Source organism: Chaetodon trifascialis, chromosome 17, assembly GCF_039877785.1.
Source record: "Chaetodon trifascialis isolate fChaTrf1 chromosome 17, fChaTrf1.hap1, whole genome shotgun sequence".
NCBI lineage: Eukaryota > Metazoa > Chordata > Actinopteri > Chaetodontiformes > Chaetodontidae > Chaetodon > Chaetodon trifascialis.
This window is the reverse complement of record NC_092072.1, coordinates 19,140,775-19,154,338: the sequence shown is the minus strand read 5'-3', so window position 1 is coordinate 19,154,338 and position 13,564 is coordinate 19,140,775. Positions and strand designations below refer to the sequence as shown.

The following is a 13,564-nucleotide window of genomic DNA, read 5'->3' as shown; positions in this document are numbered from 1 at the left end:
GCTGCTCAGAGCTCTATTACAGTCACAGCTCATGTTATAAGCAGCCAATGAGAAATGAAGTTTTGTCCTACAGACACAAACTCTTTTCCAAACACACACTGGACTCAACACAGCTGGGGTTTTGAAATGTGCTGTTTTAGAGTGAGAGCTTGACATGAAGGCTAACAACAATCATCACGGTGTTGCTGTCGTCACAGACAATGCAGGAAATATGGATGTAGAGGATAGAGAGGCCAGACTGTCCCCACACATGAAGTGTTTTACACTCGCATCACAAGGGGGTTTGAACGTCGGCCGTGCCAGCTGTCTGCTTGATAGTGAGACGTGTAGCAACATTTCTTCACCGCAGTTCAACGACCACAACTGAGCTGACCACCAAACACAGACTGTTAAACATACCAGCACATAAACTAAAGCTGGATGTGGTCACCCAATGGAACATCTTTTAATTACTGTACAACAGCACTGCTACTGACTGCTGCATTGTTTTTGTTTTGAAATTGTACATTGTTCAATCACTCATTGCCAAAGCCAATTCTTTGCACACGCTTAAGTCATGGCCGGCTACTTTTAGTTTATTTTATGAAAGAAGGAAAGCAGAAGCACTTGTAGCTAAAAACACTTTCCATCAATAAAAAATTCTGTATATACTAATTTATTATTAAAGGCCATTCTTTCTTTCTTTCTTTCTTTCTTTCTTTCTTTCTTTCTTTCTTTCTTTCTTTCTTTCTTTCTTAAGTATTTAGTCGTAGTTTATTGCTATTTATTCACTAATACAAATGATAACGAGATAGATCAGTAATAGTTTGTACCTTATGCAGGCAACCAGTTAGGCAATTCCAAAACACCAGCATATGAACTAGCAAGCACACAGCAGTGGTAATAAAAAACACAAAACAACACCTGAAATCAAAACAAAAAACAATAAATCTATCAACAAACAAAAAAAAAAAAAATTAAAATCTGTGAAAAGAAAATGCAGGTCATAAACTCACTACCTCACCTTTGCCAGTGTCTTCAGGATGTGGTTACTAGAAAGGGTGACCATATTTTGTTCTACTCATCTACAGTCTATATTCATGTAAATGACATTTTCATCTTAGCTTAACCCCTGAAAGTGGAGCAGATGTAACTCACTCGTCTCCACCTCTGCCCACGCAAGCACAGTTCATTTAGACTGCAATAGAAAAATACACCATGTAAACAATGAGGGGCTGCACAGGCCATTCAGGCCCGACAGAAGCAGGCCAGTACAATGTTGTTGATGGCGAGAAATAGGGCAGCAAAAACCCCAAATGTCTCCCACCACATTACACAAAGGAAACAACAGGTTTGGCGTCCCAGTTTCTTCTTTTCAACAAAAAAGAAAAAAAGTCTTCTCCGGGGCCTTTCCAGTGGCGCTCACTTCCTCTTCCCCTTTTCCCTCTCCAGCACCATGCAAGCCAGTGTCTCTGATGTCACCTAATTATAAATAACCTTCTTTTAAGAGTGCCTGTGGTATGTTAATGATATGTTAATTTCCCCGATAAATCTGTGCTTTACGAGCAGAGGGCTCCTTTGCACATAGCACCAGCGCTGACGGAGCTGCTGGTGTGAAGCAGGGAGTGTAAGCAGGGTGTTAGAAAGAGACGACTGCTTCCAGATCTGTCTCTCCAGCTCCCTTTCATGTTTTCCATGCTATATTTGCATGAAAAAATATGTATGAAAAACAATCATTATTGCAACTAAAAGACTGACAATCCAGTCTAATGTTAGCATGTGTCATCTGAAGACGTCCCTTTCTTTAAAAAGTATCCGTTCTTTTACTCCACTTGTCCATTGATACGGTCTATTTCACATGCAGAAAGTGTCAATGTTATATCTAGGTGAGATGTCATTTTGTATGAAGCTAATCTCTATGTGTGACCACATCATTTGCATATGATATTGCAGATATAATAACAGCCTTCATACTGTACATAGGGCCCCCTCTCCCAGTGCTGATAAGAAGCCTGCGATCCAGCAAAGAGTCCAGCTAAGCAGCCTACAGTGGGAGATTACAGCTGTCTGTTTTTCATATCTATTGGCAGCATCTTCCTCCTGTTTACATTTATTTCTCTGTAAATCTGCTTATGAAAAGCCATTCATCCTGGAAACAGAAGGCCACAACGCTCTGAACGCAGAGCTCCTGCAGACAGAGCTCTGAAGTAAAGAATAATGTCAAGCTCCAAGCATTCGTATTCAAGTGAAAGGACAGACACTGGAAAATGGGGGCAAATTCTTGTTGGGCAGTGTGCAATACAGCCGTCTACTGCAAAGTTCTATCAACCTTGTTTATCTACATTATTCAAAGTGGTTCGTAAACATACACAACAACACATTTCTTCTTCAATAAAGCAACGCAAACATATTCTTAGAGTATACATTTTTTTAAGAAACATATCTACCAGCTTGAAGCAATCTTCCAACCGCAGGAGTCCTCACCAGTGCCCAGAGTGCCCTGCACTGGCCTCCATTCACTAATATATGAACAGTAATGTACAGAACTGATTTAAATATTCTTTCATTTGTTAAAGCACTGCATGGACTGGCACCAGTTTATATCTCCCATCTCCTCGGCTGCTATTCCTCTTCTAAACCCCTCAGATCAATTGACCAATCACTGCTTCATTCAACACCCATTTGAAATCCAAAGGTTCGTTGATACCTGCATCGTTCACGATTTGATCGTCTCCGTACCCTGATATTTAAAAAAATTGTTAAAGATAAGTCTGATAACATACATATGAGAAAATATACCGTTATTTCCGAACATATGATATTCTTCTTATCTTATTCCATGAAAAGAACAAAATATATCTTATTCCTCTGAGTCATAGAGATCCACTGTCATCTGAAGACTATTAAAGACATATCATGAGCCACATTTTTTATTCTGTGAGATGTAACCATGAACATGGGCACTGTAGTTTATTTTCAGTACAATAATCACCATCCCTCTGTTGTAAATAGCCACTAACTCACCATTTGTGTATTAATCCATATCTGAAACAGTCCCTAACAAATGCAGTTTCCCCATTTCAGAAACATTTGCTGAAAATTACAATGCACATCTGTTTAGGAAATTACTGAGCATTTATTTAAAAGGACCACTGAAGAAGAATTGAGAGCTCCTCTTGGACCATGGCACACACTTACTGAAACTAACACCATGAAAAAACACCAGAAAGAATTATTTATTTCAACAACTAACAATGGCAAAGTATCCAAAAGCACCCTTTGGGAGGCTTTACAAGTTTATATTCGCACTAAAAATATATCCTATAATGCATCACCTCATCAAACAGGAATGAAAACTCGATCTAAACTCCAGTCCAGATTCTAGACATAAACTGTAAATATTCTGTGAATCCCTTGCCTAATAAAAGGATATCCCTGCAAGCTAAATTTGATCTCCTCATCACAAGAGAAAGTACAAAATTGCTCTTGCAAGCCAGACATAAATCTCAGGAGAAAGAAAGAGCAGGAAGATTGTTGGCCCTTCAGTTTCGGGAATCAGCAGCATCTAATTACTGAAATGCACACAACATCTGGTAAAAAACAAATGATCACAAAGAGAATAACAATAAGTTAAAATCATTTTAGCACTTAAATTTTTCATTTTCACTTTTCCTTTGGCATTTAAAGATTTCCTTAATAAGCTGAATATTCCTGTGATAGATGTACAAAACAAAACAAGATAAATCAGAGTATGGAAAGTTCCAAAGCACTAGAACCTGACAGTTTCACTTCCGTGTGCAACAACTCACTCTCACCTCGATGCTCGATGCCCTTAATGAAGTCTATAAGTCCAAGACCCTTCCCCTGACCTTTCATCAAGCCTCTATCTCTCTTGCTGAAGGGGGACAAGGACCCACTTGACCTCGGTTCTTCCAGACTAATTCATATGTTTGAATGTTACTACAATTTTTTTTATCTCGAAAAAGGCTTTTGTTATTTCCTATTCTTTGGCTATTGCCCTGCACTCTGGCTGTGGTGGAGTCCATAGAGGGGAGCCACAGAACAAATTATCATTATATGTCGATGACATATTGCTATACATAACAACTCCATCTAAATCAATAGCAAGATGATGTTTGCTCTGAGGGAATATAGCAGTGTCTCAGACTACAAAGTTGCCAAAGAGCAAACTATGTCCTATAAATGCCAAAAGCCCAGGGTCTCTCATATCCATACCTCCCATTTAGAGTTGTATCCAGTCTTAGAAACCTATTGACTGTTATTGAACAACAATTTAGCCTCTGGGAGTAATGGCCAATGGTCAATATTAATGAGACTACAGATGGACTACAAAACAAAATCAGAATGCTTCTGAAAAACTCTTTTTCCTTGCCTATAGATTCTGCATTCATATGTAGATATACGTTTGTCTGGATGTAACTGATTAGGCAAAGGCCTAAAGCCAGTGAGGGTATGGGACTACCTTACTGATTACACTTTTGACTTCTACACTAGATTTATCAACATTTACTGCTGCTTGTGGACTGGTACCTTTGCCTTTGCCTTTGGTGCTGATACCAGTATAGCTCTTGCTATTGCAAGCTGGTCTTCTTCAAACTTCATCATGGCTGTTTGTGGACACTCCCTGTCTGCATACTCATGATTGCAAGATGACATCAGATGGTTGAAGCAGAATCTCAAAGACAAGGTTGAACTTATCATGGGGTTTTCATCTAATACTGCCGCACCTCTAAACATTGAGCTCGTCCTGCTGTGGCAACACAAGTGCCCCTGTCACTACGATCCTAGCCTTGAACCGACCGCCTCCTGCTTCCAGCACTGCCAGCGGTAGGCTTGGCTCCTACAATCAGTCGGCACAAATGACTTAAAAAAAACGAAAGCCAGCAATCGTTGACACAGATTTTGTGTGCCTCGTGGATGCTCTGCTGGACACCGGAAAGCAGAGACCCTCATTTTTGTGCCAACTCCACATCTGGCTATGGGTTACTGCAGGGACAGAGACATCGCCTTTGTTGACAATTGGGCTGTTCGTTTTTTTTTTCCAACAGGCCTCAGCTTTTTAAACCAGGTGGCCTCCATCCCTCCCAGGCAGGTTCACAGCTTTTATCAACCAACACTGAATTGACTTTGCACTCCTGTTATTTTTTTACCTCTTGACCTGCATTGACTCCAACCGACCCCCCCTGGCCTTATACAATATTCCTGTTAGGATTACACCTAGATCTGATAACAACTCCCTATAAATTGTAGATGTTTTTAACAGTCATCTCTTGTATTCCTTTTATTGTATTTTATTTTATTGTATTTTCCTTTAATCAGTTTTGAAATTTTCACTTTTAAAATTGTGTGCGATAACCCAATTTACTGTGTAATCATTTATCGACCCCCCCACCTCAAATATGGGTTTGCTAAATGAATTCTCTGAGTAATTTAAATTTGATAGGGTCTTTATATTATTGGCTTTGACATTCACATTGACAGCCCGTCTAACTCATCTGCCACAGATTTTTGAAACATTCCTGCATCAACGACCTTGTGCAACATGTCTCTGACCCCACATACAAACACAGGCACAAACTTGACTAAGGTTTTGTGTGTGTCTGAATTCCCTGAATAAGACTGACTCAATCTCTCAACATATGTATTACCTTTGATGTACTTTCACAACCTACTACAATAACCATGAAATGTACAATCTGCTTCGCATCTTTAATGAGCAGTCTGCAGCCAAATTTTCCAGCTACTTTTCTAGTCTGGCAAATTGCCAGAATCACTTCACCAATATTAATAAGTTAGCTGGTTTAATGATTTGTGTACATAACATCCTCAACATTTTCCACTTCATACACTTCCAGGGCTGTCCCAGTTATTAATACACCCGCTTGGATCAACAATGACGAGTCTAAACATGAAGCTCATCACCTCCATATGAAGGAGCTATTAATTAAACTGAATCAGACCATTAAAGATGTGCATGCTGCCTACTTTTCTGGCTGAATTAAAAGCAGTAAACACAACCCCAGGTTCCTGTTTAGTGCTATTAACCAGCTTGTGAATCCCCCTCCACCTCACCTTCACTCTCATCTCATCTTCTGTTGACTGTGGAAATTTCTTACATTTTTTTTTAATGGCAAAATGGTCAGAGGTCTGATTTTCCACCGTCTGTTTTACCATCCACACCATTCAGCCATCCTACCCTACTGTCTGTATGAATTCACTCCTATCTCCATGCAGATTTTTATAAGCAATGTAACTCATACGCGTTTCTCCTAAAATCCATTTTTCCAGTATTCAGTCCCAGCTTGCTATTTTTAACTTCTGTCTCACATCTTGCTCCATCCCTGACTGTTCTAGAGTTGGCAGTCTTCAGCCACTTCTTAAAAATAAAAACAGTTAGAGAATTACAGAGCAATCTCCAAGCAACCTTTTCAACCCAAAACCCTTAAAAAAATTGTTACTGACCAACTCCTCAAGTTGGTTGATGGTGGGGTGGGCACTATACCGGTTTCAACACAGGCACCGCTGTCACGCTCTCCCATGACATGGATTGACAATACTGTCATGACTATGATAAATGTTTTATCATATTAAAAATAATGTGCTTTACTGTGGCTACGATAACATGCAGGTGGAGGGCTAAAACTGGATAAAATTTAGTTACATCTATGTTCTACTATTTAGCTCACTGTAACACTGACTACTGTAACACAAATTAGTGAAGGTAACATTATGAGCAAAGCACTGAAGTTTCTTTGCCGCTGCTACAAGATATAACACAAAAGCCTTCGTCAATTCCTACATCCGAGGAAATGAACGCCCAGTGTAATAACTTGATGGAAATGTCCCACAACAACAACAACTGGAATATATACTTATGCTATATGTGTGTCCTCATCATTTTCTTTTGAATTGCCTTGAGGGCCAATACAATACAGGGTTCGCTTAAAAACTGAAGCTCAGGGGTGGATGGATGGATTGACTTCAACCTTTGGACCCTTGATGTTAGCACGTTCCAAAGCTAATGTAGCTGGTAGCATCTATGGTAGAGACACAAGCTGAAGCACTGTTGGAGTATTTAAAATTGAGGGACCGTCGAGAGAAACTGTGTGAACCTTAAGCCTCATTTGAAGCCAATTAAATAACCATAGTAGGTGCTTGGATGTGGGAAACTGTTGCTGCTTTTTGTGTAGTCTCACCTAATCAGACCTGATACTATCTCCATATTTCATTGTGCAATTCAAACTCAGCTGTTTTTGTTATAATCAAAAGCCCCCTCTGTGTGCAGTGTCAGTATGTGTGTCTGCCATATGTAAATGTATTTCTAGACATGTCGTCTGCAAAACTGTATTTATTTAATGTAGAGTCCCGTGGTTCAATCCCTGGCATTTTACTTGATAGGTTGCATAAGTGTGTTGGCATTTCTGGTACAGCTTTAAAACAGTTCCTGTTAGATAAATAGATATTTTAATGTCTGTATCACCAATCATGTGTCCACCTCAGCTGTGAGTTGTCCCTCAGGGGTCGGTCCTTGGACTAATTCTTTTTTCATCGTATAGGCTTCCACTGGGTCATTTGTTTAGTGGCTTTCAAGACGTGTCATATCACTGTTATGTCACTGATACGCAGATCTATTTCTATGCTAAACCGAGTAACCTGAATCAACTGTTCTTCCTCCATGATCTACCATCAAAGAATGGATGTCTCTTGATTTCCTCCACCTAAACCCTGACAAAACAGAAAATCTTTTAATTGGTCCTGATACCTTTTCCTCTGCAGTTGATCAGCTTATTGGTCTGTTTTCACTCTAATATCAAATCTATTGCAAAGTATCACCTTTTATCAGTATATGACTTTTAACCAACGGTAACAGTTTGGATGCTCCTCTGTCCCGTAACCATTTTTCCCTCCCTTCAAAATTCATTTCATTTGAGTTGTGGAGGAGCGATGGTATTGAATCTTTGAAAGCCCTTTACATTGATTTGATATTACCCTCCCCTGAACAGCTGCACATTAAATTTAGTCTACTACAAACTCAATTCTTTGGATTTTTCCAAATCTACATTTTTATCAAACCCAACACATCTTTTCCTCGACCGCCCAACAACACATTCCTGGAATCTTTGTTCTCTTTTGATCCCTCAGCTAAAGCAGAAATAGCCTTTATATATCATGTAGTTTGCAGAACACACTACTACATCGTAGTACATGGACCTGCCCTCAATTATCTAACTACTAGAAATCTATTTTCCAAATTTTCCTGCTTGGGCAGGTGATAGAACCCATTCCTTTGACGTTCATATTCTCCTCTTCTGGGAGAGGAGCTACTTACATAATTGCAACCTTCATAATGTTGTAAGCATGCAGGCTAATTGTCTCCTAAATTGGACATACCTACAGTCTCCCAGTTATATGTTATGGATAAAGGATGTCACACAGCACTTAAAACTAGAGAATCTGGGGTTTATACTTTATGGTTCTGGCAACAAATTTGAGGAAAATGTGGTGTTCCTTCCTAAATGATGCTGAATCTAAGCTTTAAATCTCCTCATACGTAACTTGTAGGCCTACGGTCATTGTCACTGTTTTTGTACACATCTCAATGTATCTTTTCATATGGAATTTTTAAGCAAATTGTACCCTCCCTTTTTGTGTGTGCCCGTGTGTTTGTGTTTTCTTTTAATCCTCTGTTTGCCTTGAATTTATCGGTAAAGCAGAAAAACAATAAACGCAATTAAGAAAAAATAAGAAAATCATGTCAGCCTTATTCTTGAGGATAATCTAAACTATTCCATGTCCATACCATCCAGATCTACTGACCAATACAATACATTCCAAAATATGACTGAGCATATCAATCATGATGATCCCAACTTCACAGTCCACTGACCTTTTTTGAGCCTGTCCTCATATCCATGCTTTCTTCTGACTTTTGAATATTGTTGTGACAATAAATTATTTGTTCATACTTTTTTAATCTCCTATCAGACTTCACTTAACAACACTGTAAAAGCACTTTGCTCAACATCAGTTGCTTTTAAGCGGAGCAAATATAAATGTACTTGACTAATTATTTACTATGAAAATCCCATTTAGTAAACATCTTCATCCAAAGCACAGTTTCAACCCTTCAACACTGCCAGAGCCCTTCAGTATTGCAGCATCTAACATTTCATTTATTCCAGTATTCAGATAAACATTGTTAAATTCTACTACCGAACATTTATCTTCTGGCTATTAATAAGAATAGATTTTCTACAGTCCACCCATTCATACATCATCAATCTTTGGTGGTCTATTCTTAAATTACAGGTTTTGTTCACTGACATTGGGCCTGATTGCAAAGATTGTTCAGTATGGTTGGTGGCACTGGATGCCTTTTTTTTTTTTATTTGAATGTTCAGAAATGTTGCCTCCTGCTGGTCACACTACACAGTTATTCCATTAATCCACAAGATTTTTTCCAGCAAGAACACGCAAGATCCGTAGCACACAAGAAGTCATAAAATCCTACAGAGCTTACTGTACAATACTGTGGCAAATCTGCCCAACACCACCAGTGCCTTCAGGGAAAACAAGAACCAAATCCCAAGAAATAAAATGAGGTATGCAAAAGGTGAGGGGAGAGAGCAAAGGGATTAAGACGTCGACAATGACGACAGAATAAAACAATGAGGCAAAAAGACAAAAAAGCCAGCAGCTTTAGATTAAACAAATACTGTACAATCAGCTCTGATTCATACAGTGTGACAATGTCAACAGATTGACTTTGTAAGCCTGTAAGCTGGTGAGTACAATGAAATATTTTATTTGTTGCAAAACACTGTCAGCCTGAACTTTATCTTCCATAATTCATATGCTTGTTGATGTGATTTAAATTATATCAGCCCTAAATCTTCAAATGATAATGGCCAATTCATGTACCAGCACACTCGGGTGGGTTCATTTTTTGGTGTCGGACAGTCGTCACACACACAGACCGATCCTTGTAGACAATGAAGGTATTTCTCTGCAGCAGCTCACAATTAACCCCGCCACAGGACTTACCAAAAGTGAAACAAAGACAATGTGATTGTTTTTGACTATCGGGCAAATTAAAGAGGGAGTACAAGTCCCAGGGAGGAAAATGGATGAGTTAATCACAGCGCTAACGAGAGAGGGGCTCGAAACGCGGATGCCTTTACATCATCCTGCTCTGACAGTGGCACAACAAGCGCTGAGCCATAACCAGACGGGGAGACTCTGACTCCGACAGCTTGGTGCCTTTCAACCTCTCTGTGCACTCACATTCTTGTCAACACAAGATCAAGGTCCTACAGCAGCAACTATCTGAGCAATTATTCCAGCCCTTCGCAGTGTCTCTGCTATATGTAAGAGCTTAAAAGGGAATGTACTGAGCATTGTACAGTCCTATCCTCCAACACATCTATTATACTGTACATTCTGAGCAGCAAGGCTACAATTACATTTCCATCGACTGTCTTCCGCAGGGTAAAACTGTATATTATCTTCCTGTCAGTCAGGTGCCACTCGGATCTACAGTACAGCATGTATTTTTTCTGGATATTCTAATATAAATAGAAACACGCCCCACAATGCCTCACTTGGTGGTTCAAGACAGCTTTGTTTTTACTTAACATGAAGAGGCCTTGAAAGCAGACCCCCCTTTCTGCTCTGCAGTGGTGCAGCTCCCTGATCTACACACAGAATCTCAAGTGCTAAAAAGTACGATGACACATGCTGTGCAGCTAAAAACAGGAAGTCAGCAACCAGCTAGATAAAGTAGTAGCTTTGTAGCAAGGGTGTATCCCTATCCCCCCTTTAAAAAAGAGAGGAAGCGACGCCGCACGCCGCGTCCCCGACAGAAAGCTGTCAGTCATAAATCCTGTGGTGGATTTGTGCAGACAGGTAAGGGCTGCCGAGGTCAGCACATCTTCATGACAGATCTTTTCTCCAGGTACTCGAGAGGAGTCGACCATCAAAGACTATTGATCACAGTAATCAAAAAGAATGTGCGGTATGATAGCGAGGATCATCGCTGCCAACAAATCACTCCTGACAAACAGAGGGAGAGGGGAGACACAGACAAGCCAAGTGAAGTCGATTTATTCTCTGTTAACCAGTCCAGTCTGCAATCAATCCTGCCGCTAAAGAGCTGCTGTTAGAGCCATTTATATTATCACTTACGCACCCACATGATCATGGATGATAGAAGTTGTTAAATTGGATTGTGTTTGAAATTTCAGGTTTGAGTCTTCTCATAAGATCCATTGCTTTTTACCACAAAGATTCCATTTAAGTTCAAATCACTGAGAAGAAAACTTCTCTTGTCCCGTGAGAGAGTTTATAAGTAAACAAAAGCATACATCTAGATGGAGCGTTGACGTGTCGGCGCTTGATTTGACTGTGTGTGTTTTGTTTATGAGAGCGCAGGCTTTGAAAAATGCCAGACATGTTGTGTGATCCCCAAGATCATTCACATTTCCATAAACGTTTGAAATCTGTTTTCAAGATGAAGCTGTTTTTTGAAACTGTGCGCAGTCCATGTGACCCATGAGCTGTCAGTCAAATGTAGTCTGAGTTACTGGGGTGATCTGCTCACATCTGATTTAAAATAAGTCAAACATATCCACATATAGAGCTGGAGTTACAGTGAAAGGAAAACAAAAACAACAAAACTACTACATTACATACCACAACTGCATACATCAACTACATTACAAATCCCCTGCAGCAAACTTTAACAATGATATAGTTTTAGAAAATTAAATCTCACAATCAAATCAGATTATTTTTTAACTATGTTGAAAATATGGATTAATTAATAAGTCAATTGGCAGATAATTAATTTGAAACAATTTTGATATATACATTATACTGTATATACACATAATGTGCTTTCTTAAAGGTAAAAAAAAGACTTTTAAAGATGTCATGGCTCGAGGAATGATGGGGATTTTTCACTATTTGCTAACATTTATAAAGCAAACAGATTTTTAAAAAAATAAGGGGTAACAAGTTAACTAATTTTGAAGCAGTAACAATCTGGAAAGTTACAGCTTTCCTTTAAAAAAATACCTATTTTTGAATGGAGCACAGATTTTCTGACAAACTAGCTGAATCTGAGTTGGATTTTCATTGCACCGCCTAAATTAAAATGTCTCTTTCTTAACCATAAAGCTCTGTCCAACCAAACTTCACTTCAATCCCTGTGAAAGACATTCTGCAGCAGACCGAGATAAAATGACGTGGAGCTAAAAGAGTGAGAGGAGCAAGGAGAAAAATGAAATAACAGAGTGGAGTGTTACCTTTTCTTTGTCTCTCATGGATCCCTTTCCGAGAATTGACATCTTTGTGAGAGTGTCCTCCTGTAGTCTCTTTAACGAGTTCCCGCGTGGCCCGAGGAGTTTGCCGACAAAGTTAAACTGCAACAGAGAGCAAGAACGCAGATCAATCATAGTTTGGGTGTTTGAGATAAAGACTAAAGACTTTTCCGATGTCAATCACACGTGGCTTAGGCAGCAACTGAAGCTAATGAAAACTTATCAGCAGTTTCTTCCTGTCATGTCTTGATAGAATCAGTGTGGCAGCATCTAACCTGTCTCACCCAAATTCACTGTATCGTCCTTTCATGGGTTATGGTTTTATATTGCTTGAAGAGGCTCTGCGATTGAGACTCTGTCCAAAAATCTTAGCATAACATAAGCAGTAAGTATGTATAGCAGCAATGGCATCAGGAGTCCTTCAACCCAAAAAATGTGAAAGCTACTTCCTGCACACACACACACACACACACACACACACACACACACACACACACACACACACACACACACACACACACACACACACTGTGATGAAGGCCTCGTCACATGACAATGGTGGCACATGGTGGTGAAGCTGACACTCAGCCTTTCATACATTCCCGGTTCAAAAACACATAGTTCCCCACTGTTTGTGGACATACACATTGGACTGAAGGTTTAAACATCATACACACATTTCCTACAAAAGTACAAAAGAATTTACACTATACACCAGAATATCTCTCTCTCTCTCTCTCTCTCTCTCTCTCTCTCTCTCTCTCTCTCTCTCTCTCTCTCTATATATATATATATATATATATATATATATATATATATCAATCTTTCAAATAACAGATTTTAAATTGGCTATCATGTCTCATAATGATGGAGGTACAACAAAAAATACAGTTTTTCATCTTTCCAACACAGGGTAGTGTCCTTTAGGTTCTACTGCAGCGTAGACAGAAATGAGACCAACTTTTAACAGTCAGTAATCAAAGTAGACAATGAAGAGAATAAGATTCAAAAAATTTGAATTAAAATGTAATAAAAATAAGTATTATAAACATATTGACATCTCGATTTTGGATTTAAAAATTCAAAGCAGCAAAAGCCAAGATGTCCTGAGTCTCAGTCCCTATAGGTCAAGCTCCTATACACTTCCCACAATGCAACAGCACCGACATGATGTCACTTAATCTGAAAATATTTGCTTATTTTTTCATCTTTCAGATGCAAAGTGGGAGTCATCCTTTAAATTG

At 39.2% G+C, this 13,564-nt stretch overlaps 1 protein-coding gene across 2 annotated transcripts in view; it reads right to left on the bottom strand.

Moving 5' to 3' along the window:
• Window positions 1-13,564, bottom strand: part of khdrbs3 (KH domain containing, RNA binding, signal transduction associated 3) — a 111,677-nt gene that overhangs the window by 46,067 nt on the left and 52,046 nt on the right. For both annotated transcript variants that reach the window (XR_011603240.1, XM_070985296.1), the window contains exon 3: window positions 12,306-12,422. Coding sequence is in view for 1 of the 2 variants with exons in the window: in XM_070985296.1 (XP_070841397.1) it covers window positions 12,306-12,422 (117 nt within the window). In the remaining variant the exon portion in view is untranslated. The remainder of the gene's footprint in view (window positions 1-12,305; window positions 12,423-13,564) is intronic.